The 27864-nt window shown below is 39.7% G+C and overlaps 1 protein-coding gene and 7 non-coding genes across 8 annotated transcripts in view; 2 read left to right on the forward strand and 6 right to left on the reverse strand.

The window, feature by feature from the left end:
- The window catches only part of dync2h1 (dynein cytoplasmic 2 heavy chain 1), a 113030-nt gene that overhangs the window by 71727 nt on the left and 13439 nt on the right, over positions 1–27864 (forward strand). Inside the window, exons 81-89 of the mRNA XM_022748436.1 lie at positions 8025–8185; positions 9459–9584; positions 13265–13375; positions 14694–14763; positions 15446–15531; positions 20347–20422; positions 20714–20940; positions 21921–22025; positions 26399–26515. Coding sequence (XP_022604157.1) covers positions 8025–8185; positions 9459–9584; positions 13265–13375; positions 14694–14763; positions 15446–15531; positions 20347–20422; positions 20714–20940; positions 21921–22025; positions 26399–26515 — 1079 coding nt within the window. The remainder of the gene's footprint in view (positions 1–8024; positions 8186–9458; positions 9585–13264; positions 13376–14693; positions 14764–15445; positions 15532–20346; positions 20423–20713; positions 20941–21920; positions 22026–26398; positions 26516–27864) is intronic.
- trnam-cau lies at positions 297–369 on the reverse strand. Its single transcript has one exon. It is a non-coding gene; the product is annotated as a tRNA-Met (tRNA).
- Positions 1097–1169, reverse strand: trnam-cau. The gene has a single exon. It is a non-coding gene; the product is annotated as a tRNA-Met (tRNA).
- trnam-cau lies at positions 1722–1794 on the reverse strand. The gene has a single exon. It is a non-coding gene; the product is annotated as a tRNA-Met (tRNA).
- On the forward strand, positions 2399–2471 carry trnam-cau. Its single transcript has one exon. It is a non-coding gene; the product is annotated as a tRNA-Met (tRNA).
- Positions 2902–2974, reverse strand: trnam-cau. The gene has a single exon. It is a non-coding gene; the product is annotated as a tRNA-Met (tRNA).
- Positions 3528–3600, reverse strand: trnam-cau. Its single transcript has one exon. It is a non-coding gene; the product is annotated as a tRNA-Met (tRNA).
- On the reverse strand, positions 4335–4407 carry trnam-cau. The gene has a single exon. It is a non-coding gene; the product is annotated as a tRNA-Met (tRNA).

The raw sequence follows: 27864 nt of genomic DNA on the forward strand, positions 1-27864 counted from the left end.
CGTCTTCTCTTGGTGCTAGTGTTGCTGGGAAAATGGAGATGTATACAGATGTATACAGTGATACAATAATGTAGCTCCATGGTGGCTCTGTAGCACGTGGAGAAGCAAACAGATTTTTGGAAGGAACCAACACCAGTACCAGCCCAGGGTTATCACCTAACTTAGTAACGTTGCAGTCATCTTGGTAATTTGCCGCATAGAATCACATACTGTATGTTGTAGACTCAGCATTCTACATATACCAAATTAACACTGTGACTTCCCCATTGTTTTGTTTTATCTGATTTTAAAACACCTGCCCCGTGTGAGGCTCGAACTCACGACCTTCAGATTATGAGACTGACGCGCTGCCTACTGCGCCAACGAGGCTACAAATGGGGTTCAAAATATTGAAAAAAAAATGAAACAATCACAATATGGTCTCTGTAATCAATAACAAGAATGTATTTTTACACAAAAATGCTCACACAAATGCTGTCAGCAGTTATAGATGCTTTGTGACATGACCCAGAACTGAAGCCATGACAAAGGAGCGAACGCACAGATTTAAAGAATCAAAAGACTAAGGATATAACTATGACAGAAGAAGTAATAATATGGTGCATTTGGCATTCTGTGTAGTTGGGGATGAATGTGTGTATGGATGAGTGCACAACATGGTGTCATAGTGTTGGATGGGTGGCAGAGATGCTGGAGTGAGAGTAGTTCTAATGGCAATCACAGATTCACAACCAATAATGAAACACTACTGAATGACTGGTGGTGATGCTGTAATGTTTTCAGATGCAAGCTCAGCCACAGACTAATTTGCCTTCTTTTGGCTGTAGCGTTGCTGGGAAAACGGAGATGTATACAGTGATGTATTGCTGTGGCTCTATGGTGGCTCTGTAGCACGTGGAGGAGCAAACGGACTCTTGGAAAGATAACCACCGTAGCACCAGCCCAGGCTTATCACCTAACTTCGTAACATTGTTGTCGACTTGGTAACTTGCAGCATAGAATCACATACTTAATGATGCATAGTCAGCACTCTACATTTACCAGAGTATAACCTGTGACTTCCCCATTGTTTTGTTTCATCTGTTTTAAAAACACCTGCCCCGTGTGAGGCTCGAACTCACGACCTTCAGATTATGAGACTGACGCGCTGCCTACTGCGCCAACGAGGCTACAAATGGGGTTCAAAATATTGAAAAAAAAATGAAACAATGACAACATGGTCTTTGTACGTAATAACAACAATGTATACGTACACAAAAATGCTCACATAAATGCTGTAATCAGCTATAGATGCTTTGTGACATGACCCAGAACTAAAGCCATGACAAAGGAGGGGACGCACAGATTTAAAGAATCAAAAGACTAAGGATATAGCCACAACCGAAGAAATAATAATATGGTGCATTTGGCATTCCGTCTAGTTAGTGATGAATTGTTGTTATACTAGGTGCTCGAAGATGCGAAAATGGAGATGTATACAGTGATGCATTGCTGTGGCTCTATGGTGGCTCTGTAGCACGTGGAGGAGCAAACGGACTCTCGGAAAGATACCCACCCTATCACCAGCCCAGGGTTATCGCCTGACTTTGTAACATTGCTGTCGACCTGGTAACTTGCAGCATAGAACCAAATACTTTATGTTGCAGACTCAGCACTCTGCATTTACCAGAATATACCCTGTGACCTCCCCATTGTTTTGTTTCATCTGATTTTAAAACACCTGCCCCGTGTGAGGCTCGAACTCACGACCTTCAGATTATGAGACTGACGCGCTGCCTACTGCGCCAACGAGGCTACAAATGAGTTTTAAAATATTGAAAAAAAAGAAACAATCACAACATGGTCTCTGTACTGAATGATAACAATGTACGTGTACACAAAAATGCTCACACAAACGCTGTAATCAACTTCAGATGCTTTGTGACATGACCCAGAACTAAAGCCATGACAAAGGAGGGGGGGCGCAGATTTAGGAAATCAAAAGACTAAGGCTATAGCTACAACCGAAGAAATTATAATATGGTGCATTAGACAGTCCGTCTAGTTAGTGAGGAGTTGTTGTTATACTAGGTGCTCGAAGATGCGAAAACGGAGATGTATAGAGATACATTGATGTGACTCTGTGGTGGCTCTCTAGCACATGGAGAAGCAAACAGATTCTTGGAAGGAACCAACACCAGCACCAGCCCAGGGTTATCACCTAACTTTGTAACATTGCAGTCATCTTGGTAATTTGCAGCATAGAATCACATACTTTATGTTGCAGACTCAGCACTCTACATTTACCAGAATATACCCTGTGTCTTCCCCATTGTTTTGTTTCATCTGTTGTTATTGATTACAGAGACCATATTGTGATTGTTTCATTTTTTTTTTTAAATTTCAAACCTCATTTGTAGCCTCGTTGGCGCAGTAGGCAGCGCGTCAGTCTCATAATCTGAAGGTCGTGAGTTCGAGCCTCACACGGGGCAGGTGTTTTTAAATCAATGTATGTGTACACAAAAATGGTCACACAAATGCTATAATCATCTATAGTCTTTTGTGATATGACCCTGAATTATAGCCATGACAGAGGAGGGGATGCGCAAATGCAAGTTCAGCCACAGACTAAATTGCCTTCTCTTGGCTGTAGCATTGCTGGGAAAATGGAGATGTATACAGTGATACATTGCTGTGGCTCTATGGTGGCTCTGTAGCACGTTGAGGAGCAAACAGATTCTTGGAAAGATACCAACCGTAGTACCAGCCCAGGGTTATCGCCTAACTTCGTAACATTGCAGTCAGCTTGGTAACTTCCAGCACAGAATCACATACTCTGTGCTGCAGACTTGGCATTCTACATTTGCCAGAATAAACACTGCGACCTCCCCATTATTTTGTTTTATCTGATTTAAAAACACCTGCCCCGTGTGAGGCTCGAACTCACGACCTTCAGATTATGAGACTGACGCGCTGCCTACTGCGCCAACGAGGCTACAAATAGGGTTTAAAATATTGAAAAAAAAAATGAAACAATGACAACATGGTCTTTGTACGTAATAACAACAATGTATACGTACACAAAAATGCTCACATAAATGCTGTAATCAGCTATAGATGCTTTGTGACATGACCCAGAACTAAAGCCATGACAAAGGAGGGGACGCACAGATTTAAAGAATCAAAAGACTAAGGATATAGCCACAACCGAAGAAATAATAATATGGTGCATTTGGCATTCCGTCTAGTTAGTGATGAATTGTTGTTATACTAGGTGCTCGAAGATGCGAAAATGGAGATGTATACAGTGATACATTGCTGTGGCTCTATGGTGGCTCTGTAGCACGTGGAGGAGCAAACGGACTCTCGGAAAGATACCCACCCTATCACCAGCCCAGGGTTATCGCCTGACTTTGTAACATTGCTGTCGACCTGGTAACTTGCAGCATAGAACCAAATACTTTATGTTGCAGACTCAGCACTCTGCATTTACCAGAATATACCCTGTGACTTCCCCATTGTTTTGTTTCATCTGATTTTAAAACACCTGCCCCGTGTGAGGCTCGAACTCACGACCTTCAGATTATGAGACTGACGCGCTGCCTACTGCGCCAACAAGGCTACAAATGAGTTTTAAAATATTGAAAAAAAAGAAACAATCACAACATGGTCTCTGTACTGAATAATAACAATGTACGTGTACACAAAAATGCTCACACAAACGCTGTAATCAACTTCAGATGCTTTGTGACATGACCCAGAACTAAAGCCATGACAATGGAGGGGACGCGCAGCTTTAAGAAATCAAAAGACTAAGGATATAACTATGACAGAGGAAATAATAATATGGTGCATTTGGCATTCTCTGTAGTTAGAAATAAATGTGTGTATGGATGAGTGCATGACATGGTGTCATAGTGTTGGATGGGCGGCAGAGATGCTGGAGTGAGAGTAGCTGTAATGGCAATCACAGAAGCACAACAAATAATGAAACACTACTGAATGACTGGTGGTGATGCTGTAATGTTTTCAGATACAAGTGCAGGCACAGACTGAATCGTCCTCTCTTGGTGCTAGTGTTGCTGGGAAAATGGAGATGTATACAGATGTATACAGTGATACAGTAATGTGGCTCCATGGTGGCTCTGTAGCACGTGGAGAAGCAAACAGATTCTTGGAAGGAACCAACACTAGAACCAGCCCAGGGTTATCACCTAACTTCGTAACATTGCAGTCAGCTTGGTAACTTGCAGCATAGAATCACGTAATGTATGCTGCAGACTCAGCACTTTACATTTATCAGAATATACCCTGTGACTTCACCATTGTTTTGTTTCATCTGATTTTAAAACACCTGCCCCGTGTGAGGCTCGAACTCACGACCTTCAGATTATGAGACTGACGCGCTGCCTACTGCGCCAACGAGGCTGTGAATGAGATTTAAAATACTGAAAAAAAATGAAACAATCACAATATGGTCTCTGTACTCACTAACAACAATGTAGATGTAAACAAAAATGCTCACACAAAGGCTGTAATCAGCTATAGATGCTTTGTGACATGACCCAGAACTAAAGCCATGACAAAGGAGGGGACGCACAGATTTAAGGAATGAAAAGACTAAGGATATAACTACGAAAGAAGAAATAATAATATGGTGCATTTGGCATTCTCTGTAGTTAGAAATGAATGTGTGTATGGATGAGTGCATGATATGGTGTCATAGTGTTGGATGGGCGGCAGAAATGCTGGAGTGAGAGTAGTTCTAATGGCAATCACAGAAGCACAACAAATAATGAAACACTACTGAATGACTGGTGATATGTGGTAATGTTTACAGATACAAGTTCAGCCACAGATCAAATAACCTTTTCTTTGCGCTTGTGCTGCTGCGAAACGGAGATGTATACAGCTATATACAGTGATACATTGATGTGGCTCTCTAGCACGTGGAGAAGCAAACGGATTCTTGGATGGAATTGGATGGATTCTTGGAACACTAGCACCAGCCCAGGATTATCACCTAATTTTGTTACATTACAGTCATCTTGGTAACTCGCAGCATAGAATTACATAAATTTCAGAACAAACCTGTATATGCTTCTCTCTGAATTTCAAAATTTTCAAAATTGTGTCTTGAGGAACAATAATTCTTAGAAACCAAAGAATACAAGACTTTTTAGTTTTCTGCAACAGGGAAGGCTTTGATTTTGATTGTTAACCTTGTCTGCTGGCAGTGTACGTTTAATATCATGTACCATTTGTCTTTCCTATTTTTCCTGTGGTGCCTACTTCATCAAGAAGGCCTTGAAAACATGAAGAGATAATTCAATTGCAAATGTATTTTAACTTGTTTTCTTACAGTCTCTCATATTTCTTTTTAAATAATTGGCAGAATATTTAGCTATAGTATTTTTCTCAACTCTCAATTTTTTTTTTTACAAATGTTTAAATAGGACGCTTAGAAGAGACCCAGTGGAAAATAAGAGGTTGCAAAAAGGGATGAAAGGAAAGAGATATAGACAGAGGGAGAGTGCACTTTGGTGAGCCACAGTACTCTGACTGCTTTGCTTCTTACTGATAGCAGAAGCTCTATTGACTGAAACTCAGTGTCAGCTGTTGTGCAGCTGCTCCAGAGTGCTAATAATAATGCTGGCTCATTGAGGATGAGGATTTATCTGTATTTATGAGTGTCTCTTAGCCCATTCATCTGCCCATGAAGGTGTGCATTTTATTTGCACCATATTGTTTGTATTTTATTTACACCATGTTGTGTGTGTGTCATAATTTTCTCTTTTTGTTTCCATGTAATTCATTTTTTAAAAACACCTTCCCTGTGTGAGGCTCCAACCCACAACTTTCAGAGTGTGAAAGTAGTGTGCTGCCTACGAGGCCAGAACAGCTACTGTCAAGCACATAGGAAGTAACACAATATCCATACAAGATGACACTCCAGCATTTTTGTGTGTGACAATGTGTTTGTCAAGGTGTCTTTGTGTGTGTTGTATATGCTTATCTGTACTTCTGAGTTTGTGGCTGTGAGCCCTTCTGTCTTATATTTCTTATTGTTCAAAGGTATGTGTCTCTATTTCCATTTGAGCTAATTCCTCGAAAGCACAAGTGTCACTTCCTTTGTCTCTCTTCTTGTTTGTCTGTAGACAGTTGTAATAAAACACACACTATCTTATGATAAAGAGATACTCTTGACACTCCGTGAACACAAAGTGAACCCACTGATGAAGGTGTAGTGTGTGCACAAGTGCATGAGATGTGTGTATGTGTGTGTCTGAATGAAAGAGCGAAAGAGACAGACAGATAAAAATAAAAAAGGACAGGGGAGAAGAAGATTTTGTGTGTATCTGTATGTGTTTTTGGCAGTGAATCAGTATGCTAATGAGGCATGGTCTGTAATCCTCTTAAAGCTAATCTCACTCAATCCCCCCAGTCCAGTCCTGGGCACTGCTCACTCACACAGGCATGCCTGGGTGAACACACACACACACACACACACACACACACACACACACACACAGTGCATGCTCACTGGCTTGCTCACTCTACTTCTCTAAAATACAAACCCTCCCACATATGCGTAAAAACACCCCTGTCTCTGTCTTTCAGTTATTTTTCTTATCATGAATCATCCAGCCAAGACGACGCATTTTTTTGTTTAAACAATCAATCGGCTTTTAAATGCAAATGTATCCTGCCAATTACAGTGATTTTATTAGAAAAAAATCATAAAATATATATTTATATGCCTATAATGTGAAGTGCTGTGTGTGAACGAATGTCTGCTATTTAATTCTTAGCCATTCAGTGTTTACCCCCCTAAGCGGTGTTTGAACCATAGGGAGACTGTAGAACTGTCTTTTTCTAGGCTCCTCTTTGCCCTGAGAGTGTGTCATAAAAGCCAAGGTGAACTTTGCTACACAGACAGACAAAGCTGGTCTGCAGCACGAATACTGATTACCTGGTCATGTCAAAGGTACTTGTGTATGTATTTGTACATGCGTATGTTCTGTAAATGCTCCCTTTTTTTGCAGTCAGACATCACAAGCCATGTGGTCAGATGACTGTTTTTCTTAGTGTTGCCATGGTGATGCAGCAAAAGGTCGCCTTGAGATGTTCTCTACCAAGACCTTGTGTGCGTGCATGTGTGTGGACTTCAGTGCAGCAGATTGCATTTGGCAGCAGACACCAAAAGAATGTTCAGGCTGGGGCAGTTGTTTCAACCAGAAAAGACAGCACTCTGTGCGTGCGTGCGTGCGTGCGTGCGTGCATGCATGCATGCGTGTGTGTGAGAGATATCTGCTGATACATGCATGAATAACGTCACAGTGGAATTTCTAACACAGCCACTCGCACTGTGTGCGCTTGTATCGCTTCTTGTGTGTCACTATTAGCTCATATCTGATATGCGATTCAATATATTACAGCAGGATTAAAGCCTAATGCTCAGTGAGGAAACGCACACATGCAGACAGTCACACACACACTTTGACACATACACAAAGAGCCTGGCTTTTCAACACCAGGGGGCTGACAAGGTATTCTTCTGCTATGTGTGTTGAATACTGCTGCATACCTAGCACTCAGTATGCACAGCACATCATCCTCCTAATCTCTCTCACTCTTTTTCTCTCAGTGTCTTCCTCTTACGCCCTCTCTCCATCATCGCCTCTCCTCTGCTTTCCCTCTTCTACTTTTTTCTCTCCCCCAACCTCCCTTCCCCATCACCCCCCTTTAGGCACTGTCTACCCCTCCCTGTTCATGCCATCCCTCTGTCTTCCTGTCATCTTTTCCCACTCGATATGGCAACCCCACTTGATTTGCCCCTTTGTTGCTACTTACTAGCATTTACCTCCACTTCTTGTTTCCTGCTTTCATCTGTCCCCTCCTGGTGTACCATCTCTGCGCAGTATATCCAGTCACTTTGACTTTGAATAGCATATCAAATTTAAATGATATGTTGAAGCACACTTTACAGATATGTCTTTCACGCCCTTCATTCTCTTGCTATCTCCTTCTCCTCTTCTCTGCAGGTATGAAAGAGCTCTCCCCTCCTCCTCTGAACCTGCGGCGTCTCTACACTGAGACATTAGAATGGGAGCCGGTGTTGATCATCATCTCTCCAGGGGCAGACCCGTCCCAGGAGCTCGCAGAACTCGCTGCAGAAACCATTGGTAGAGACAACTATCATGAGGTATTGAATAACAGGGTATGATGGGAGAAGTCACAGCAGATTTGCAAGTGTAAGAGAATTTTTTTCAAGACAATACCAATATCAGATGGATAGTTTAGGCCGGGGGTCGGCAATCCGCGGCTCTGGAGTCGCATGCGGCTCTTCAGCCCTTCTGCAGTGGCTCCCTGTAGCTTTGAAAAAAAGAAAATATAAAGAAAATAAATAACAGCTATTTTTTATTTTCTTTTTCTTTTTTCTTTTAAAGAGAACACCTCATATTTTGGAGATCGGGTTGATACTGATAATATTTCGTCAAATAAAATATACATCATATCTTACAACGTCTCAGTAGCAATGTTTATAGCCTACTTCCTCTTCCTGCCGCCGATAGGTGGCTAATCTTGAGTTTCGGACCCCCGGTAAGATAACCATGGATAAATCCAAACAAAGAAAAGTCTGCAGCTATATGTTAAATTTATTTCAAAGTGGGTTACTTTTTATTATTTTAATCCTTCACAAACTAGAGAAGGACTCAAATAGGCCTGCATAGTTCTGTATATTATTTAAAAGTAGGCATACACATGCCAGTGTATTTTTCTCCTATTCAGAAGAGTTTGGTGTTTTCCTTTGTTATAACAGGTAAAAACAGCAATAAAATATCAACAGTTTTTTTTTACTTCTATAATTTCATAAATGCAATAAACTTTAGTTCTTTTATATATAGTATGACTATATATAAAACTTTAACTCTGTGTTATCTTCATTTTAAGGGTCGAATAGGTTTTGCGGCTTCAGATGATTTTTATTTTTGGGAGAGGGGCCAAAAATGGCTCTTTTAATAGTAAAGGTTGCAGACCCCTGGTATAGGGTATTGTGCGCCTAAATGGGGAAAGCTCTTGAAAATGTTCTGCTTGTGGAGTTTATCAATTGTAGTAACTTTCAAGACAGCAAGAAGTCTAATTTTGGATGACATGTTCCTTCATTACAGTTTGAGTTGTATTAGTGTGTGCGTACTATATAACATTACTGTAGATCATATCAGTTACATATAGATATATATCAGATCAGTTAAGAGTTACTGGCCTCTTTATGGGGGCTTTATTGAGAAAAATCACACTGGGAATCTCACTTTGTGAGTATTTTATTTTTTCTGACTGAGGAGGAATTCATTAAAATATTGACTCATGGCAGATTATCTGTCCCAAACTTGGGATTTGTGGAATCAAATTTTTAAAAATTCCAAATTTCTGTTTATTGTCCCCACCTACCTCCTTCACTCTCTCTGTCTGTCTAGATCTCTATGGGTCAGGGACAGGCTGATGTGGCCTTAGCTACACTCAGAGAATGTTCCCGAAATGGAGAATGGCTTTGCCTGAAAAACCTTCACCTTGTCACTGCATGGCTACCCCTCCTGGAAAAAGTAGGTGCTCTCTGTGTGTAAGGGTTTTTGTGTGTCTGGTCAAGCCTTGGGGGCAGGTGTTAACATTTGTGTGTTGTGGTTTTTTTTCCTCTGCATTTTTGCTCTTTTGTTAGTATGGTTCATGTATGCTATTCCAGCCAAGTTTGAGCAATTTGTCAAAAACAAGGTGTGCATTAGTAGCCATAGGTGGGAAAAGGCAAATTACAAGATAGACAGAAAATGTATAATATTTTGTAGAAATGAAGGATGCACTGATCCAGCAGCAGGATTATAATAAGTCCAAAACTTCTATAATGAATCCAATATAAGACTTCCAAAGTACACTAGGTCCAAGGACAGGGTTCAATAAACAGTCCGTTGGGATAAATCCAGTGGACTAAATCCTGTAAAATAAATCCATGAAAATAAGTCCAAAAAATGATTCCAGTGAAACAAGTCTAATACCGCTTCTTCACTTTATCTGAAGCCCATAGTGCCAGGTAGGTTGGGTTGGGGTTAAGGGGAAAGGTCAGTGGAAGGGGGGAGCCTGGAGGATGTTCTGTGCTAAACACAAGTTATTTTTACATTCAGTGTTACTCACCAAAGTGCGTGGTGTGTTTCCTTAAGCTCTAACAAGCATCTTCCTTCACTAGTCCACACTTCACTAGTCCTTCCACACTAGTAGTAATTATTTTAAATCCTAAATTGTTAACATACATGTTTACTAACTGGTTGTCTTCTTCTTCCTCGCCTTTGCTTGGGCATTGGTGCATATCTATGCACATTACCACCATCTGTTAATCAGATAGATAACGGGTAACCATTGGTAGAACTGTGTATTATGTCACCCACCTGCACATGTGTGTGCATGCAACAAACAAACAGGGACCCACTTACAAAGGTCCAAAACTCCACAGGGTACCTTTAAGGTTTGTATATAATTTCTAATTTCACTCTGCTCGTCAGTGTTTATCTATAATATAGTGTTGTACCACACTGTTACATGTACACACTCATGCACATACACACACACACACACGCACACACACACACACACACACACACACACACACACACACACACACAAGAACACATGCTTGCTGCTCAAATTTCCATTTCTAAAATTACCTTCTGTCCTTTGCCTGTACATACACATTTTGCATTCTACCTGTAGGCCCATATTAGTCACTGTGCTGTTGTTTGTGTCGCTGTGTGTGCGAGACCATGTGTGTTGTTTATTTGGCTGTCTTTTTGTGTGTTTATTGGCCTATCTCTGGATGTGTGTATATCTGTGTTTGTATCATTCTTGCTTTACATGTAATGAGTGCATACCTGTGTGTGACTCTCATGGTAATCATGTTGCCCATCCTGTATGTTTGTCTTATTGCAGGGGTGCTTTTGTGTTACATTAAGTGGGTTTATGTATGTCTTCCACTTTCTTTGTGTTTATTTTTGTGTCCATGTGCTTTTCCTGGGGTTCTGTTTAGTGCTATGTCACTGTAGCAGGTCATATCTCACTGGGAGGCACAGCTGTTGGCAGTGATTGGCCGTGTGTTTGTGTGTGTGTATTTGTGTCTATATGTGTACCCTCACCTGTGTGTCTGAGTTAGAGTGTGTATGTGTTTTTTGTGTCTGTGTGGGTGTGTGTTCGTGCATGTGCATGTGCATGCCCTGGGGTTACCCAGAGATCCCTCCTGTCCAGAGTTGTCTGTGCTCCCAGTGTGACTTAAACCATGGCTTATTACAGCTCTCCTCTTCTACTTTTGTCCTTCTCCGTTCCACTCTCCTCACCTCATCTCCCTCTTCTCCCCTCCTATTTCATTTTGCGTTTTTCTCCCTGTTTTCCTCGATTTGTTCCCACCTCTACATTCAAGTTATCTTCTCCCAAGTTTTTCTTAACACTCCTCCTCTCCCACTTCGTATTGTACAACTAAAACTATTTTTCTCTCTTTCCCTCTTTCTCTCTCTGTTTCTTTGTCTCGCTCTTTGCCCAGCAACCGATGAGGTTGAGGTCTTGTCAGTCGAGCTTGAAATGAAAAACTGATGCAACAAGGGGAACGAGGGAGGCAGGGAGCATAGGAAAGAAAGAATGAAGAAACAGTAGACGTGAAAGGAGGGAAGTAGGGAAAAGCTGAACTGAGCTTCAGCAGGCAGGTGGAAATTCTACCAAGAGCTTTGTTTTAGTATCTGTCTCTGTTTCTGTAGCTGTGTCCATTTCAACTCTCAAAGTAGTTTCTAAATTTTCCATCTTCTTTTTGCCATCTGTCTCCTCATTCGTTCCCTCCTTCCCTAAACCAGTTGGTCAGTTAGAGAGACAGGAAGAAGGGAAGCGAGACAGAGGAGAGCGGAAAGTGTTTATAATTGAAGTTGGCAGTGCAGATGTCCTCTCATCCCTGTCCACTCATATTCTTCCACTTGTAATGTTTCCTGTCTCTCATTTTTCACATCACAAAATCCATCTATGTCCTTATGAATCTTTCTTTCAATTTTGCATAACAGTGAATAAATACTGTTTAGCGCTTATTTCAGAATCACATGTATTGCGATATAATTGTTCAAAACATTGTGATAGGATTGCATCAGGAGTTATGTATCTTATGATTCTTATCCTGAGTGTGAGGATACAAATTTCTGTCTATATCTATCTTTATGAGTGGTATGTCTTCCACACTCTGTGTATCTGAACAATATCGATGTATTCTACATAACATTGATAGTTTTTGATATGCCAACAGTAAAATAAATTGGTGCTCTTTCTTCTTCTCTCTGACTTCTTCTTTCCCCTCTCGCTATTGACTTATCTTTCCTCTTCTTCTTTCCTTCTTTGTTAATGTCTCTGCCTTGTATCTTTCCACAATACTGTCATTTGTTCCAGGGGACACATCAGACACACACACACACACACACACACACATACACATGGAGTCAGGGGAGTTTTCTTTGAAGGATGTCAGATCCTGTGTTCCTTTGATTTTCTGTGATCATGTTTTCTTCCATGAGAATGAATTAGGTTCCAAATGATGCAGAAACACATTGATTACATTTGTGTGTGCGTATGCGTGTGTGCGTATGAGTGTGTGCGTGTGCGTGTGTGCATGCTTCTGTTGGTGTTTCAGTTCCCAATCAGATGACACAAGACCCTAAGGTGCCAGTATTCTATTTTTAACCACAAGTCTTTGAGAAAGATAGAGGGAGAGGGGGGAGGAATGTAAGAAGAGAATTCAGAGAGAGAAAGAAAGCTGGAAATTGAGATGAAGAGACAGCTATGGAGACAGTGAGCAGAAAGAGAGAGAGAAAATAACAAATATATAGAAGTGAGGTGAATAGTTTATCATTATGGAGAATTTGTCACCATGCAGTAATTCTAAGGGAGAAAGAATTACACAGAAAAAATAAAAATTCAGAAGGAGGGAGTAAAAAAGGGAATATAAGAGGAAATATATTTTATTTATTTATTTATTTATTTATTTATGTTATTACTCTAAGTCTACTCTTGAAATGAAAAAAAAAAAATTGGTTGGTATGAACTTGAGTGAACTTTGTGAAACTAGATCGACCTGCGTGTTACAGTGGGTGGACAAAATGTGCCAGAGGACATCAGCCACTGCAGCACAAGTTGTCTGTTTCCATAGTAATCTCATAGTAATTCTCTTAGCTATATATAATGTGTCTAATGTGTGCGCCGTCCTGTTTGCTCACAGGAGCTAAATGTCCTGCATCCCAAAGCGGGCTTCCGTCTCTGGCTGACAGCAGAAGTTCACCCCAGGTTTCCTCCAATACTGCTGCAGTCTAGCCTCAAGATCACTTATGAGGTACTCACACACAGATTCACCATCATGCACAAACAGGTATAAAAACAGTAACACCATAACACTCCTACAGTACCCTATAATGAAGTTTAGTGTTGAGTAGTGTTGATCTAACTGATATCACACAACTTTACAGACAAACATGCACCAACACAATTTTGGAGGCATACTGTACACAAATGCTTATCCATCTCTTGTATTTTCTCACTCAGTATTGAAACTTTCGCGCGATATTGACTGCTGGTTTCTGTGAATATAGTCAACGCTAATGTGTCAAACCTAAGATAAACAGTATACAGTACATAAAAACACGAAGTCTATTTTGTTTTTGTCAGTGTGACTCTATAAGTATTGTACAGAGCTGATCTGTAAGATTGGTGCTGGGGATGATTGCAGTGGCAGTGTTGATAGTAATAAATGTGAGCTAACAGCATGTGACATTGTATGCCACAACCACCACACATACGCACACACACACACACAACATCACACATCCTTCATAATGACCCTCTTATACAACCATAAAAATTGATAAACTACAAGTCATCAGTTTAGCAAATACTCCATTACTAACCCACAATCCAAACAGTCATATTCCAGCTATTACCTCCACCAAGCCCAAAACACCATGCCACACACACACTCCCCTTTGCAGCATTTGTGTAAGTCTTGAAGCTTCGAACAGTAAATATGTCTAGTGCCTCTTTGGCACGTCTGACAGGGCATTAGACATAAAGTGTAAACCAACAGTTCAAATTTTTTATAAAGGAAATATTAAATTCTACAAATGTATTTCCAATGAAAATACACAGAACCAGAATGCAGTAACTTTATGAGTATGAAAAAGGGTAACTGAATTGTTAGTGTCCAGTATTAAGGATGAATAGACAAAGCATAAGATGAACCTTCAGGGATGCACATGGAGTGTGGATGTGTAATGTAAAAAGGTAAGCACGTCCTTGCAAATACGTTTAATCTACTTAAGTTGATAACATATGTAGCGAATTTGGCAAATTTAATACACATGCATTACTGAGTGTGCGTATTATTAAGATCTCCAGATGGAGGTACCAAATGTTCAGCAAAGCTGAAAATGTGCGAGCTGATGTCAATGTATACTGTATATTGTTTTTTATCATAAACAGAGCATGTGTTGCCAGAGGACATAAATGTACAGAGAGCTGTTCAGAGATGCAGTTTGTGCTGACATGTAGAAAAATGTGAAAGAGAAGTCTTTTTAACATGTTAAATGTCTACCTATGCCTTACCATGTACCTTTCCTGTCTGCATGTCTGTCCTCCTTTTCTTTTCCCATATCCAGGCTCCTCCGGGGTTGAAGAAGAATCTGCTGAGGACATATGAGTCGTGGACTCCTGAGCAGATCAGTAAAGGTTGGCTCCTCTCCTCTACTCTCCTTCCCTCCTCTCCTCTCCTCAAAAAAATTGTTTTATCATTAGAGAATATGTAAATATTTTTTTCTAAATTCAGTTGTTGTAGCTTCAAATTTCCTCTCACTCTTATTCTGACCAACGATGAAAACATTTTCAATAATTCTTAAATTACTGAGCATGTCTCTGTTCTGCGTTTTTTAAGGAATTAATATATTACAGAACATCCTGCATCTCTGAATTTATCATCTGTGTCAGCCTTTTGAGACCGCTAACAAGTACATGCAGCTAATGAGCTGGCCCTAAGCTTGAAGAATTTGTGCTTTGTTTTCATTTACACTAAAGGGATGTTTCAAATTTTTTAACATAAAATGGTCTGTGTTACTTACACTAGTAGTGATATCAGTGCAGTACTAGCTTGGGCTATGAGCCCTGTGAACAAATACATCCCAGCAAGTGAAATTAACAGCAGCGAATGGGGCTACAGGACAGCATTCAAAAAAGTCCAAACCATCTGTAGCAAAATACAGAATGCTCAGTTCTCCTGACAGGCCTCAGTTGTATTTAGTTTGATGAATGAAAAAAAAACTAACTGCTTTCAATGATTATAAATTACAGACACTCTGATAATGATTGATTATTGTAATTAGTTGGGCTGTGACATGTTGTTGATTATTTTGTGCAGGAGGCGTCCTGGCCAGAGCTCAGTCTCTGTTCTGTCTGGCCTGGTTCCATGCTGTCTGCCAAGAGAGACGCAACTACATACCACAGGTAAAATATATGAACACACCAATATGGACCAGAGTGGTGATAGTTCTACAGTTTGATCTCAAGACAATAAATCCAAACTACTGTAGCATTACAAGTTGTAACAGTCTTAGATGCAGAACTTTCAGCACAATCTGACAATTAAACCAGCTGCTTTTTCTTGAATTATACTTCTATTGGACTGAAACCTTTACATGAATGCTACTAGCATCAGCTACTGTCACATGTAGATACTTAACTTTTATAATTACAGCATTATATTGTGTTTTAATACCTTTTAAAATCGAAAGCTTCTTGGTATTTTTTACCTGTAAAACCCAAAGATGTGTTTACCCAGACGAATAGTATGTGACCTTATTTCCATGCTGGACACACACAAGTACATGTGTACATGTGAAACTGTAGTTCATACTCATTGTATACATTTATTCATACACATCTATACATATGTACTGTATATTCTATTTCCTAGCCAGTTAATGTGTGACATAAATTATACAGAATTATATGCACAGGGAGGCAGGGAGGAAGCTACACTGACATAAAAAAGCATAGCCTCTACATGGACATCCACTGAAAAAGGTAAAAAAAAAAAAAAAACTAGCAGAGAGATCAATTTTCTTTGTCCTTACTGGCCAGCATAGCAAACATGTTTGCTTTTTGAGCTGTGCCTCTGGAAAAATCTTTGTGTGTGTGCAGCTATGTATGTGTTTGTGCGCAGCTTTGAATATAAGCCTTTGTAGTAAACTTGCCTGTTGGTCAACAGGCATAAAGTTTACACAGCACAAAACACAATGCAGAAATCAGCCCCCACATTGGTACGGAGCCAATTTTCAGAGCAGGTCCCTCACCTGACACTTTCCCTTTGCAAACCCTGTGGTGAAACACTTTTACCACAGGTTTTGCAATTTCAAGTCCAATAGGATTACACGAAGAAGAGACAGTCTTCCCTCTAGTCGCAAAATTTTCAGACAGTAGAAGCATGGGAAATACAAGTCCTATGATGTCATACACTGTCAAGGGATTTTAAGAGGAGACATGTTTAAGTGTCAATTGAAAATAGATTTCATTGAGCTACTACATGTGATATTAGTAATTCCTCTGTATTTTTAAATTTAAGTGTAACTCAGTTTTAACAGTTTCGCAACAGCTCTAAATAAATCAAAGTGGTGTGTTTTACCAGTGCCAGAATCAACTCATCATGTTAAGGTAACTAAACACAGCTTTTCTTCATTTGAGCTACAGCTCTGGTGATAAAGCATCTTTACATGACAAGACGGAGGTTGTAAATACAGTCCTGGTCAAAATTATTGGGAGCCCTGAAACTCAAGATGTAAAGAAGTTACATATAACAAGAATGTTTTAATAAAATGTCCAAAATTACTGAACAAAAGAATAAAATAAAAACAAAAGTTTTCTGTGAAGTCTGGCGAATATTATGGAAAAAACACCATGCAAGAGCTTCAGGCTGACCTAGAGCAATCAGGAGTGGTGGTTTCAGCCCATATCATATGCTGCACACTAAACCAAGAAGGGCTCCATGGGCAAAAGGCCTAGGTGGACACCACTATTGAAAGAAAGGCACAATAGGTTTTCTCAGTTGAAACCCAAGGCAGTGATGAATCAACACAAAATAGATCAAAGACATTGAGGGGAATTATGCCAGTAGTAGCCAGAGTTAGTTGACTGTTGGGATCCTGATGTTCTGACCACAGGTTTTGTAAATGCTCACATCTGGTTAACAAAATGACACTTTTTTTTGTATCAAAATCTAAAAAAAAAAACAATTTATTTGCTACAAGTTGATAATGAAATTAATCAAAACTGAAGCTTTTGATTAACCTTTTCCACTTACACATTAAGAATCACTCAATAAATGTGTTTTAGGGATGATGCCCAGTGTTGGTTCATGAAAATAGGTGCACATTGGGACACTGGGTGGTTCTCTGGCTTCTCATCATCTACATGTCACATAATTTTGTCTTATCTCTCGAAACATCACACAATTTATGTAACTTTCCGAGGTGGACAATCCAACATTCACACCCACTTCACACAGCATTTGGCCAGGTGTGTAGAGGTGAGAACGTATGCAAGAATAGAACATCTCTCTCAAACACTCTATTTTGTGCATCGTTATCCCCATATTTAAACAATTATCATGGCTTGCCACGATGTTTAACAGCAGGACTTCCACCCTGTCCTGGACTGTGGTTGTCCAGAACAACAATGAGCACTTGGGCTTCCCAACATGGTTGAACAACGTGTTCTACAAACTAGCTTGTTTTGAGCTATCGCTGTGTATCTTCCTATCTCAGTATGATCGGGTGGTATGCCTTTATATTGTGGAGTAAGAGGCGCATGCATTGGTTTGTTTAAATGTTTTTCAACCAAAGTGGGTATTTACATAACTTAATTTTTTATGTCAAGTGCTCATATTGCAGTTAGGGTGCACTCAAATCTATCATATTTAGAGTAGATCAGTGAAACACTAAAGCATTTAACTTAGGCAAACATTGACATCTGACAGCCAGTAGTGACTTGTTCTTTCAAAACCTCCGCATGTGTTCTTACCTGATCACCTGTGAGAAGGAACACCATTAAGTTTAAGTCCACTAAACAAAGCTTCATCTCTGGCTTTTGTTTATTAGTGCTGCTTAGTTTGTGGTTGAGCAGTGTGAGTCCAAACTAATCAAATTCGAACATGTAGACATATTTTAACAAAGGCAAAAGAAAAGACATGGTTGGCACCTGTAATTACCTACTTGCTACAGTTTACTTTGTCATGTTACCACCTGTCAGCTTAAACAGTTGTTTTTACAGTTTGGTAGCATGCGAGAGTTGCAGAGTGTCATGGTACACTGGTACTCATTTGTCTCTGTGTGTATACTGCAGTCATGCCTCACAGTGGTCTGTCTAATCTAGTAATAAGATTTGTCTGCAGTTACAGCAGGAAGTTTTTTTTTTTTTGGGGGGGGGGGGGGTTTGGTCAGCTTGCCAGCACACAATCACAACACTCAGTAAATCAAAACACAAAGTAGAACTATAGCAAGGAACATGTTTTTGTAATTAAATTGCCACAACTTTTGCACACTTGTTTCTTTTCTCGCTGTCTCTTCTGTTCCCTCAGGCTTGGTCCCATTACTCCCCCTTAACCATCCCCCTCATTGTGGAGTTGCTTGAAGAAAAAAGTATTGATTGCCCAAGAGGGCAATGTAAACCTACATAACTAGCATACAGCATCCTTGTGTCTTGTACGTCTCCTGGGGTTCTGTCTCTTTGTTCCTTCTTCCTTAAATTAATTCACTTTACTCTGCTTACTTGTTTTTTCCTCTAATTTTCTTTTTACCAACCACCCTCCCTGGCTATGGTGTTGCCCTGTCTCTCTCTTTCTTTTTGTCTCTCTCTCAATCACTGAATCTCTGCTAAGTGTTTTAATTTGAGATGGTAATGTTGTTTCTCATCCAAGAACATGATCGCCTAATTATTTGAACAGTCACAGCTCCTTTTGTCCACTCCACCATCACTTACTCCCTTCTCACTTCATCTTCTATCCTCGCTCTTTTTCTCATTTATTCTGTCCCGGATTTCACCCTTTTTACATGCCTGTGCAAAAACCACTTCATTTAAAAAGACAGGAAAAGACACTGAGAGAGAAAGAGAACATGTACGTGTAAGTGTGTGTGTGTGTGTGTGATCAAAGCAGAGCCGCTGCACCAGCAGAAAGCTCACACTCACCTCTATAAGTCTCATACGCTGAATCAATCACTGAATAAGCAGCCGCTATGTACGTGTTGCAACTGCACATATGCATGAGCACAATCTCCAGTCTCACTCATACATATATAAACACATTTATCAAACGCAGTAGAACCATGCCCCAACGCACTCTGTGAAAACACACTCAAGCACATAATCACTGAACATACAACAACGTACACTTAATCATTCAAAGACTAACTAAACATGCCCACACATCTTTTCCCCACCACTCACCTCGTCCACCTACTGCATCAGTAGGCAGATTACTGTTGAATAGCGGTGAAGTGTGACACACTCACAAACCGAGACTGCCCTCACACTCAGTTATGTTTTAATACTGAAATGGTCAATATTGTGATAATATGTGAGTAACATGAATGTCAGGCATAGTGTAACATGTTCATACACACATGGGCCTGTCTTTATTTGTCCAAAAACTAGACAGGGCAGGTGCTAATTTTGTGATTTACCCCCTAATTGTAAGGGAGATTTGTTTGTGACCAGATAGTTTCAGGATGATGGTTTCAGAAGTGAATGATAATCTAATGGTAATGGTATACAGTCACCTTCATTCAACAGCTACTTCAGATTTTCCCTTTTATTACAGCTTTATGTTTGGGCTGTATTAAAAAACCTTCGTTCTGATGTTGCTTATGAAATGTGTCAATAAGTGTAACTGTTACATTTGAGCAGGTTATTACAGAGGCAAATAAAAGTGTGTGAATGTAAGTTGTTTTAACAGTTTCAACTATCACTAATACACATAATGAATATTCACCCTGAAAATGAGAGCCACAACATTTCATCAGATTGAAAGATAAATCAACCTATAACACATTGTGTACTGAGTAGCATACAGGTATTTCTCTCTCATGTTTGTGAAGACTACACTTGCTTATACAGTTATTATAAGATTATGAAATAAAGTAAATACATTTTGAATGCCATCTGTTACTCTTTTAAAAGAAACCCATTAGTTCTTGATATCTTGAGCTCACTCAAGTTCAATCAGTGAAATAAATATATCATATTTTCTTCCTTTTCTGCTTTACCCAGGGTTGGACTAAGTTCTATGAGTTTTCTTTGTCGGACCTTCGTGCTGGATTCGAGATCATTGATAGGCTTTTTGAAGGTAGGAGAGCTGGTAACAGATCAGACTGCATTGGACAGCTTTGCTTTATTGTTCACCTCTTCAACACACATGGTAATGAGAACTGGAATCTGTGGGATCTTTAACCAATTGCCTCTTTAATTTACACCACCCCTGATAGAGCATGACCTCAGGAACTCAGCATTTGCATTTCAAAGCACTGTGTATATACAGTATGTGCCCCTTTGTTGTGTTTCTCTGCATTCCTGTATGTACGGTTCTGTGCACACGTTTATAGTTTTTCCTGTGCCTGTGTGTCATGGTATCTCCAAGGCGGTAAAGCTTTCCAGTGGGAGTTTGTCCATGGCCTGCTGGAGAGTGCCATCTATGGTGGACGCATCGACAACCCCTCTGACCTCCGCATCTTACGCTCTTACCTTGAGCAGTTCTTCTCTGCACGCCTGCTCTCGTCCTCCCTCTCAGCCGGTCAGAGAAGGAGCAGAGGAGGAACACGCTTCTTTCCACCTCAGATCAGCCTCCCAAACTCTTGCTCCATATTGGTAGGTTGTGATGACACATGCAGTGCTGTATGAAGGGCTCTTAAACATGTTAAAGGAATTAATTCGAGCTGCAGAGAAAAAAACAAGCACTGCAGTGTTTTTTTTTTTTTTTTTTCACTGAATAGCTTAAGGTGCTCTGCAGTGTACGCACACCCTAATAGTCCCAGGTGCATTGGCAAAGAAGCAAAAACAATTCAAAGAAATAGACTTGAGTTAATGCTGCCAAGCTTTTCATTGACTAGATTTAGTGTTTGTGGTTTGGTCAGTATTGAAATTTTATTAGCCTGTGTTGTGCTAGCTTCATTTTTAACTTGGTTTATAAAGTAGCCACTACAAATAAATGCCATTAATTTCCCTCAAGTTTACCCATTGTGTTTTGCTTTTGTGTTGCTTTGCATGTAGTTTGCATTCTGTGGATGCAGCTTAATATACATAAAACAATAAGTGGGTGTATATGCCCAAAACTGTTTATTAGATGTCTGTTCATTTGAAGTCCTACTAGAATAAGTTAGTATACTGCAAAGCCATTGAGAGACCATTTGCTAAGCAAAAGAAGTCATGGAAATCTATATTTTGGAATTGTCAAATTGTTTGTACAAATTATTAAGTGGGAGTTCAGTTTTAATTATTCATGACTTTCAAGTACTTTTTTGTACTAAATGAATATTGTTACTGAAGAAGCATCAAACCAAGCAAACAACACACTTAATTAAGGACAATATAGAATTATTTAACCCATAATCACATGTAGCAAACTGGCATGCTGTAAGTTATCATCTCAGTTTTATAGCACAGTTTGCTTGGAAATGTAAAACTGTTGTGGAGTTGTCTGTTGTCTTAGAGCCATGACTGATTCAGGCACCATACTTACATATTCTCCTTCTGTCTCTCACTCTTTGTGAGACTCTCTATTTTTTTTATCCGTGCATGTGGGTGCATTGCTGTGTTTCATATGCACGTGTCTGTGTGTCTCTTCCCAGGACTACCGCAGCGTAATAGAGAATCTCCCAGAGGATGACAGACCTGCATTCTTTGGTCTGCCTGCCAACATAGAGAGATCCTCCCAGAGAATCATCAGCTCCCAGGTGCAACCACACACACACACACACACACACACCCACACACACACACACACACACACACCCACACACACACACACACACACACACCCACACACACACACACACACACACACACACAGCCATACAGGCACCTGCTAATTCATACAAACATCTCTACCTGCACTTACAGTACATGCGTACAAATGAGCATGTACTGTATTCACATACATGCCAGTGCACACATAAGCAAGGTTACCTATGAATGTACTCAAAACATACAAAGGGACCAAGGATTGTATGAAAAAGTTGAGTCACATTGATGACCCAGGGGCAGAAACATCACCCACACGCAGTGCACAGCCTGGGCTAATCCTAAGTAATGCCACCTCTGCCTTGGTCATGTGTGCCATTAAGGTGAATTCACACTGAATGCAAAGCTTCATCTTGCTTATTCTTATTCTTGCCTATTCTCGTAATGTAAGTGAAATCAGCAATGGGGTGAGTGCAAATTTCTCACTCAAGTAGAAACACTTCACATCCATCTCCGTAATTTGCCTTTCTGCATCATGTCCATTGTGTGTATTAGGGCTGTCCTATGCTGATCATCAAAATTAGGTATCAGAACCAATCAGTTGTTCAGTATCTGTTATATTAAGAACAACCACTCCAGATAGTTTATTAATTTTAACGTATTACACCTTGGTTTTGTTATAAAACTGTGGTTTATTGTTATTATACATAGTTACAGGCAAGAAAACTGCAAACAGCAGTTTCAGTGAAGATGTTCTTTCTGACAAGAAGAGCTGGTCAGCACAGATACTGGTGTTTTCCATCTTATAAAGCTCTGAACAAAGCTCCACTCAGTGAGTCAGGTCAAATGAGTATTTCCTGCCAAAGGTTCAGTCTCAGTTTTTCACTTTTTCAACTTCAACTATTTTTGCCTTGTTACTGCACTCTTCATCCAGAAAGGCAATTTAACTCCTAATTACTGTTTAAATTACAGAGTGATTACTCTACCAGATTGCAGGTGAAACCCGTGCTGTTACGCTCTATGACATTGCAGTTATGTATGTTTTATCAATTTACTTTGTGTGTGTGTGTGTGTATTTGAGTATGTTAGTATGTGAGCTAGCTAGTACATATGTGTGTTTATCCTTCAAAAAATCCCACAAACCTAGGGTTTGGTACCTCCATTCTGGAAGTATAAAAGCAGTTTATTTTAAGGTCAGGACTTCAATTTAAGGTTAAAGTATTATACCAGGCAGCCATCCGTTTCCATTTATTTCAGTACAACATAAAATTCACCTTGCAGAGACATGAAACCAGGTTTAGATGGGTAATCCATCACAGTGAATCATGTCTGCTTTTATCGTTGTCAAGGTTATATTGTCATTGCGTGGTATCATGTTTGTAAATGTAAATTGATTTTAAAATTTCTACACTGCAGCAATGATGTAACTGTAACAAACAGTGCATTGTTTAACAGTCTGCAAAAATGAAAAAGATGATTTGTTTAGAGTGTATTACTGGCCAAAAGGTTAAGGTCTGACATGTAGGTGTAAAGGTTGGGGCAGAGCTTCTCAACCTTGGATTCACTTGACATGGAGACAAGGTCACCAATGACTTCCAGGACTGATATATTTGTATGTGTAATATAGAAAATAAATTAAAAAAAAAATGAAATGTCAGTTTTTGAGCTCACTGCATACCCCTTAATTATGCAACTTTACATCTCTGTAATTAAGATACTTGAACACAAAAATGTTGAGGGACCCTGGATTAGAGGCAAGGGAATGAAGTTAAGCAATGTAGGATCAATACAAGAATACTGAGGCATGTGTGCATCTCTGATAGTTTGCACTGTATGTGGGAACAATTTTTCCAATGAAACACGTGAGGTGTATATTGTCTGCAATATTTATGCTCATATTGTCATGAATAATTGTCATTTGTGAGTGTGTTCACATGTATGACTGTGTGTGTGTGTGTGTGTGTGTGTGTGTGTGTGTGTGTAGTTGATGGTCACTGCAGATTCTGATGAAACTCAACGCAACACAGCCTCACGCATACACCAAATGTGTTCTTTCACTGTCATGGTGGTGTGTGCATACGTTTATGAGAGAGACACTGCAACAAAATGAAAGACTCAGGCACAATCCAAAGGGAGAGAAACAGGATGTTGAGTAAAAGGTGCATGACTGCACTGGTCACTTTTTGTGACAAACTTTTAATTTTTTGTATGATGTGCACAAAATGGCACAAACATATATATACATATTATAACAAGGGCAAAATCACTTCTTTCATAAGAGAACTTCATACACCTTTGCATGGAAATTGAGCAAAAATGAAAGGGAGTGATAGGATGGACAGATTGAGATGGTTTTGGTATTTTTGTGTTTTTATGTGTCTTTCTACGTGTAATTATCCTCAGCAAGCCCTCTTAAACCACAATGAACCATTACAACTTGTGTGTACAGTCCCCATGTGGGTGTTAATGTATTTAAGTCCATTCATACTCTCAGTGTAGTTGGCTGATCACTGGAACCACCAACCTAGTTTAATTCACACAACTCCCACATGGCCACTTGTGTCTGTGTGTTACTGTGCATCTCTCTTTCCACCTATCTCCCCCATATGTCATTGTCTCCCCTCCTGCTGTCATTTGTCACTGTCACTTTCATGCACTCTTTCACTCTCTCTCTCTCTCTCTCTCTGTCTTTTTTTTCTTTTTTCCCTTAATGTTTGCCCTCTCCTCTCCCTAAAGACCCTTGTCACTGTCTGTGGGTTGGGCACTTAACCGCATACACACACTGAACCACAAGTCTCGGTGGGTGCCATTTAAAACAAATGCATAAGCTCAGTGTGAATGATCCAAAATAGGTCAGAATGGTCTTAAATGTATAATGCAGATCATTTTTGTCTTACAGACTCAATGTATGATATATGTGTGCATAATGTGATTTTATGTGCAGTGAAAGATGAGTGAGATGTGTATAAGCAGAGAGTAGCAAGTAGAAATGAATCATTGGGATATTATGATAATTAAAATAATACAATTTGTTTAGCAATGAATTATATTTTCCCCCATCTTGTTTGAATAAACTATAGATCTCTTTTTTTTAATATGTTAAGTTCAGTAATATATCTTTCTGTGTTATCCTTTTTTTTTTTTTTAAACAAAGTTCTGCTCAGTAGATGTCTTTATTGAACATCATCTTGACTAAGACATGAGACCTAGTCCCCTGATGAAAAACCTTGATCCCTAAACCCGGATTACACTCAATTAAAGTGATAGTCTTAACTAAATTGACTGCACCCAGTGCGTTTAATACTGACTTCCTTGCACATAGACATTGCCTGGTAACTTTTTCTTTTCCAGTTGGTTATGACGGTAAATGCAGTTGCTGCCTGGTAGTCATTGGTTGAGATAAGGATAAATCTTAATATATTTAAATCCCTTTACATTCGAACCCCAATATATTGCAAATCTCCATTCTCAGCTGCCCTCATTTTTACTGCTCTCAGGGTGAAGTTCTAGATTAGTTATCTGTTTTTTATCCTTCCTTCTCCTCTCTCTCTCTCTCTCTCTCTCTCTCTCTCTCTGTCTCTCTCTCTCTCTCTCTCTCTCTCTCTCTCTCTCTCTCTCTCTCTCTCTCTCTCTTCCTCTTCCATACAAACACACACACATATCCACACACTTTCCCTCCTGAGCAGAGAAGATAAAGCAGGTGTTAGTAAAGAGTTCTCCTGGACCAAATGAAAGCCATTTATCAGACACTTTGCCTTCCTCACAACACACATATACAGACTTGCACAAACACACACACTTGAGTCTAGATAAGAGCACTATCCAGGACTCTAGGCCTGAAGCTAAGCATGTTTGATTAGGTGTGTAAGGAGCTGTTAGTAGATGTGTTTGGGGTTTGGCCTTTTTTCACATGTAATATTCCCAGACCTGAAACAGTGTTGACTGTCACTAGAGAGTGTAGCCACCAGAAATGTACATGACATTTTATTACAGTATTTAAGAACTAACATTGATTTTATTCTATCTTATTTTTTTCCATCATACTTTGCTTTTGAGTTAAATTAGTAAAAGTGTGTATTTATTCTATTGACATTTTGCATATTTTCACAGAAGACAGGTGTGATGTAGTAAATACTACACATATCTTTTTTACCAACCTATGAAGGTGTTCAACATCCGTTACACCTCTGTGTCAAAGGAAGTTGCAAGCAGCTTCGGCGTCTAGATTTATTTTGTGGTGACCTTTTAAAAGAGTGCATGCAACATGCAGATGACAAATTCAGGAAACCAGTATCTCGGTGTGACTTCTACAACACCTTTGCTCAATTGATTCATTTGTTTGTGTTTATAATTGATCGATTCACAGGTGATTTCCCAACTGCGTGTCCTGAGTCGCTCAGTAGCAACTGGGTCAAAGTTTGACAGGGAGCTCTGGTCGAATGGACTTTCACCTGTCCTCAACTTATGGAAGAAACTCAACCAGGTCAGTTCTTTTTTCTTCAGTTTTTCTTTTTAACTTTTAATCAATTCTCTAAACTGTGTAATACCGTATTAAGATTCCTGGAGACCATACATTAATTTCCGCATCCCTGAAATGAATGATTTACTTTTGCTGTCAAAACCTAAAATTTTAAAATTGGTAAATGCCTACGTACAGTGGGGTCCTAAAGTCTGAGAGCACTGTCCCATTTGAGTGAATGGGAAAGTATCTTTGTCATCAAACTCATGGTATCTGCTAAGTATTTACTATTGATTCGTGAGAAATTCCACTTTTTTATTTAATTGTAGGGCTTTTCAAGCTTTGATAGTTCTATGCCAGTCTTTATTTGTATGCGAAATCATGTTTTTTTTACATTGCCCATGCAGCAGCAACTAATCTAAATTAAAAGCCGTGAAAGCTAATTGGAAATTAGAAGAGTCTAATTGAGCACTGTGTGTGATAGCCACTGGCTTGCCTAGTCAGGCAGCACTGCTGTGTGCAGTTGCCTGGAGACCGGCACCTTTTCAAATCAAAATGACATCTACCTCTACATTAAATAATTTAGCAACCATATTCCTGTTCTCTCTCTCTGCCTCTCTTTTATTCACTCTCATGCTGTAAATCACAAATGTTATTCCTCTCCTTTTATCTCATTTGCACCTGTGCCTCCTTCCCTCCCTCTCTCTTCCTCTGTCTCTCTCTCTGACTTTCTCTCTCAGTACCTTGCAGGCAGAGTTATTTTGTACTTACTCAGAGAATGATTGACTGTGTTAATTGTTCCCACTGTATCACCAGCTAGCTTCCCATAGATCACAATCTACCTCTTTCAATTAACTGGCCCTTGGTCATTAGCTAACCCTCTGTGTTTGACCATCAGTGGATATGTGTTCTCCAATGTGGAGCTTGAATGCATGTGCTTGTGCATGTTCATTATTTGTATGTCTTTGTGTGTATGAAAGTTAGTGTTCACTTCATTCGTGCATCTGTATGAGTGTGTATATTCGTGCTTTTGTGTCAGTATGTATGACCAAGTGCATTTTTGTGTATGCATTTGCATGTCTGTAAACTGTGTGTATCCAGATATGTATATTTACTTTGATCTTTATGTTGTCTGGATTGAGGGGAGACGCATGAGACAGCAGAGACTGTTTATTTGGCTGTTAAGTCACATTTTTAAATAGAGACAATAGCAGTGCTGTAGACGAGCTGAATCCCAGCCTCCCAGCTTTTTTTTCTCATTGTCTTATTTATCTCTCGCTCTTCATTGTCTCCACTCCTCTATCCCACAGTCCGACTATCCCTCTCTTTCCTCCACTGCCTCTTACTGAGTAGATATGTGGAAAACAAAATAT

The sequence above is a fragment of the Seriola dumerili genome, unplaced genomic scaffold (genome assembly GCF_002260705.1).
Source record: "Seriola dumerili isolate Sdu_G_001 unplaced genomic scaffold, Sdu_1.0 BDQW01000122.1, whole genome shotgun sequence".
Lineage (NCBI taxonomy): Eukaryota > Metazoa > Chordata > Actinopteri > Carangiformes > Carangidae > Seriola > Seriola dumerili.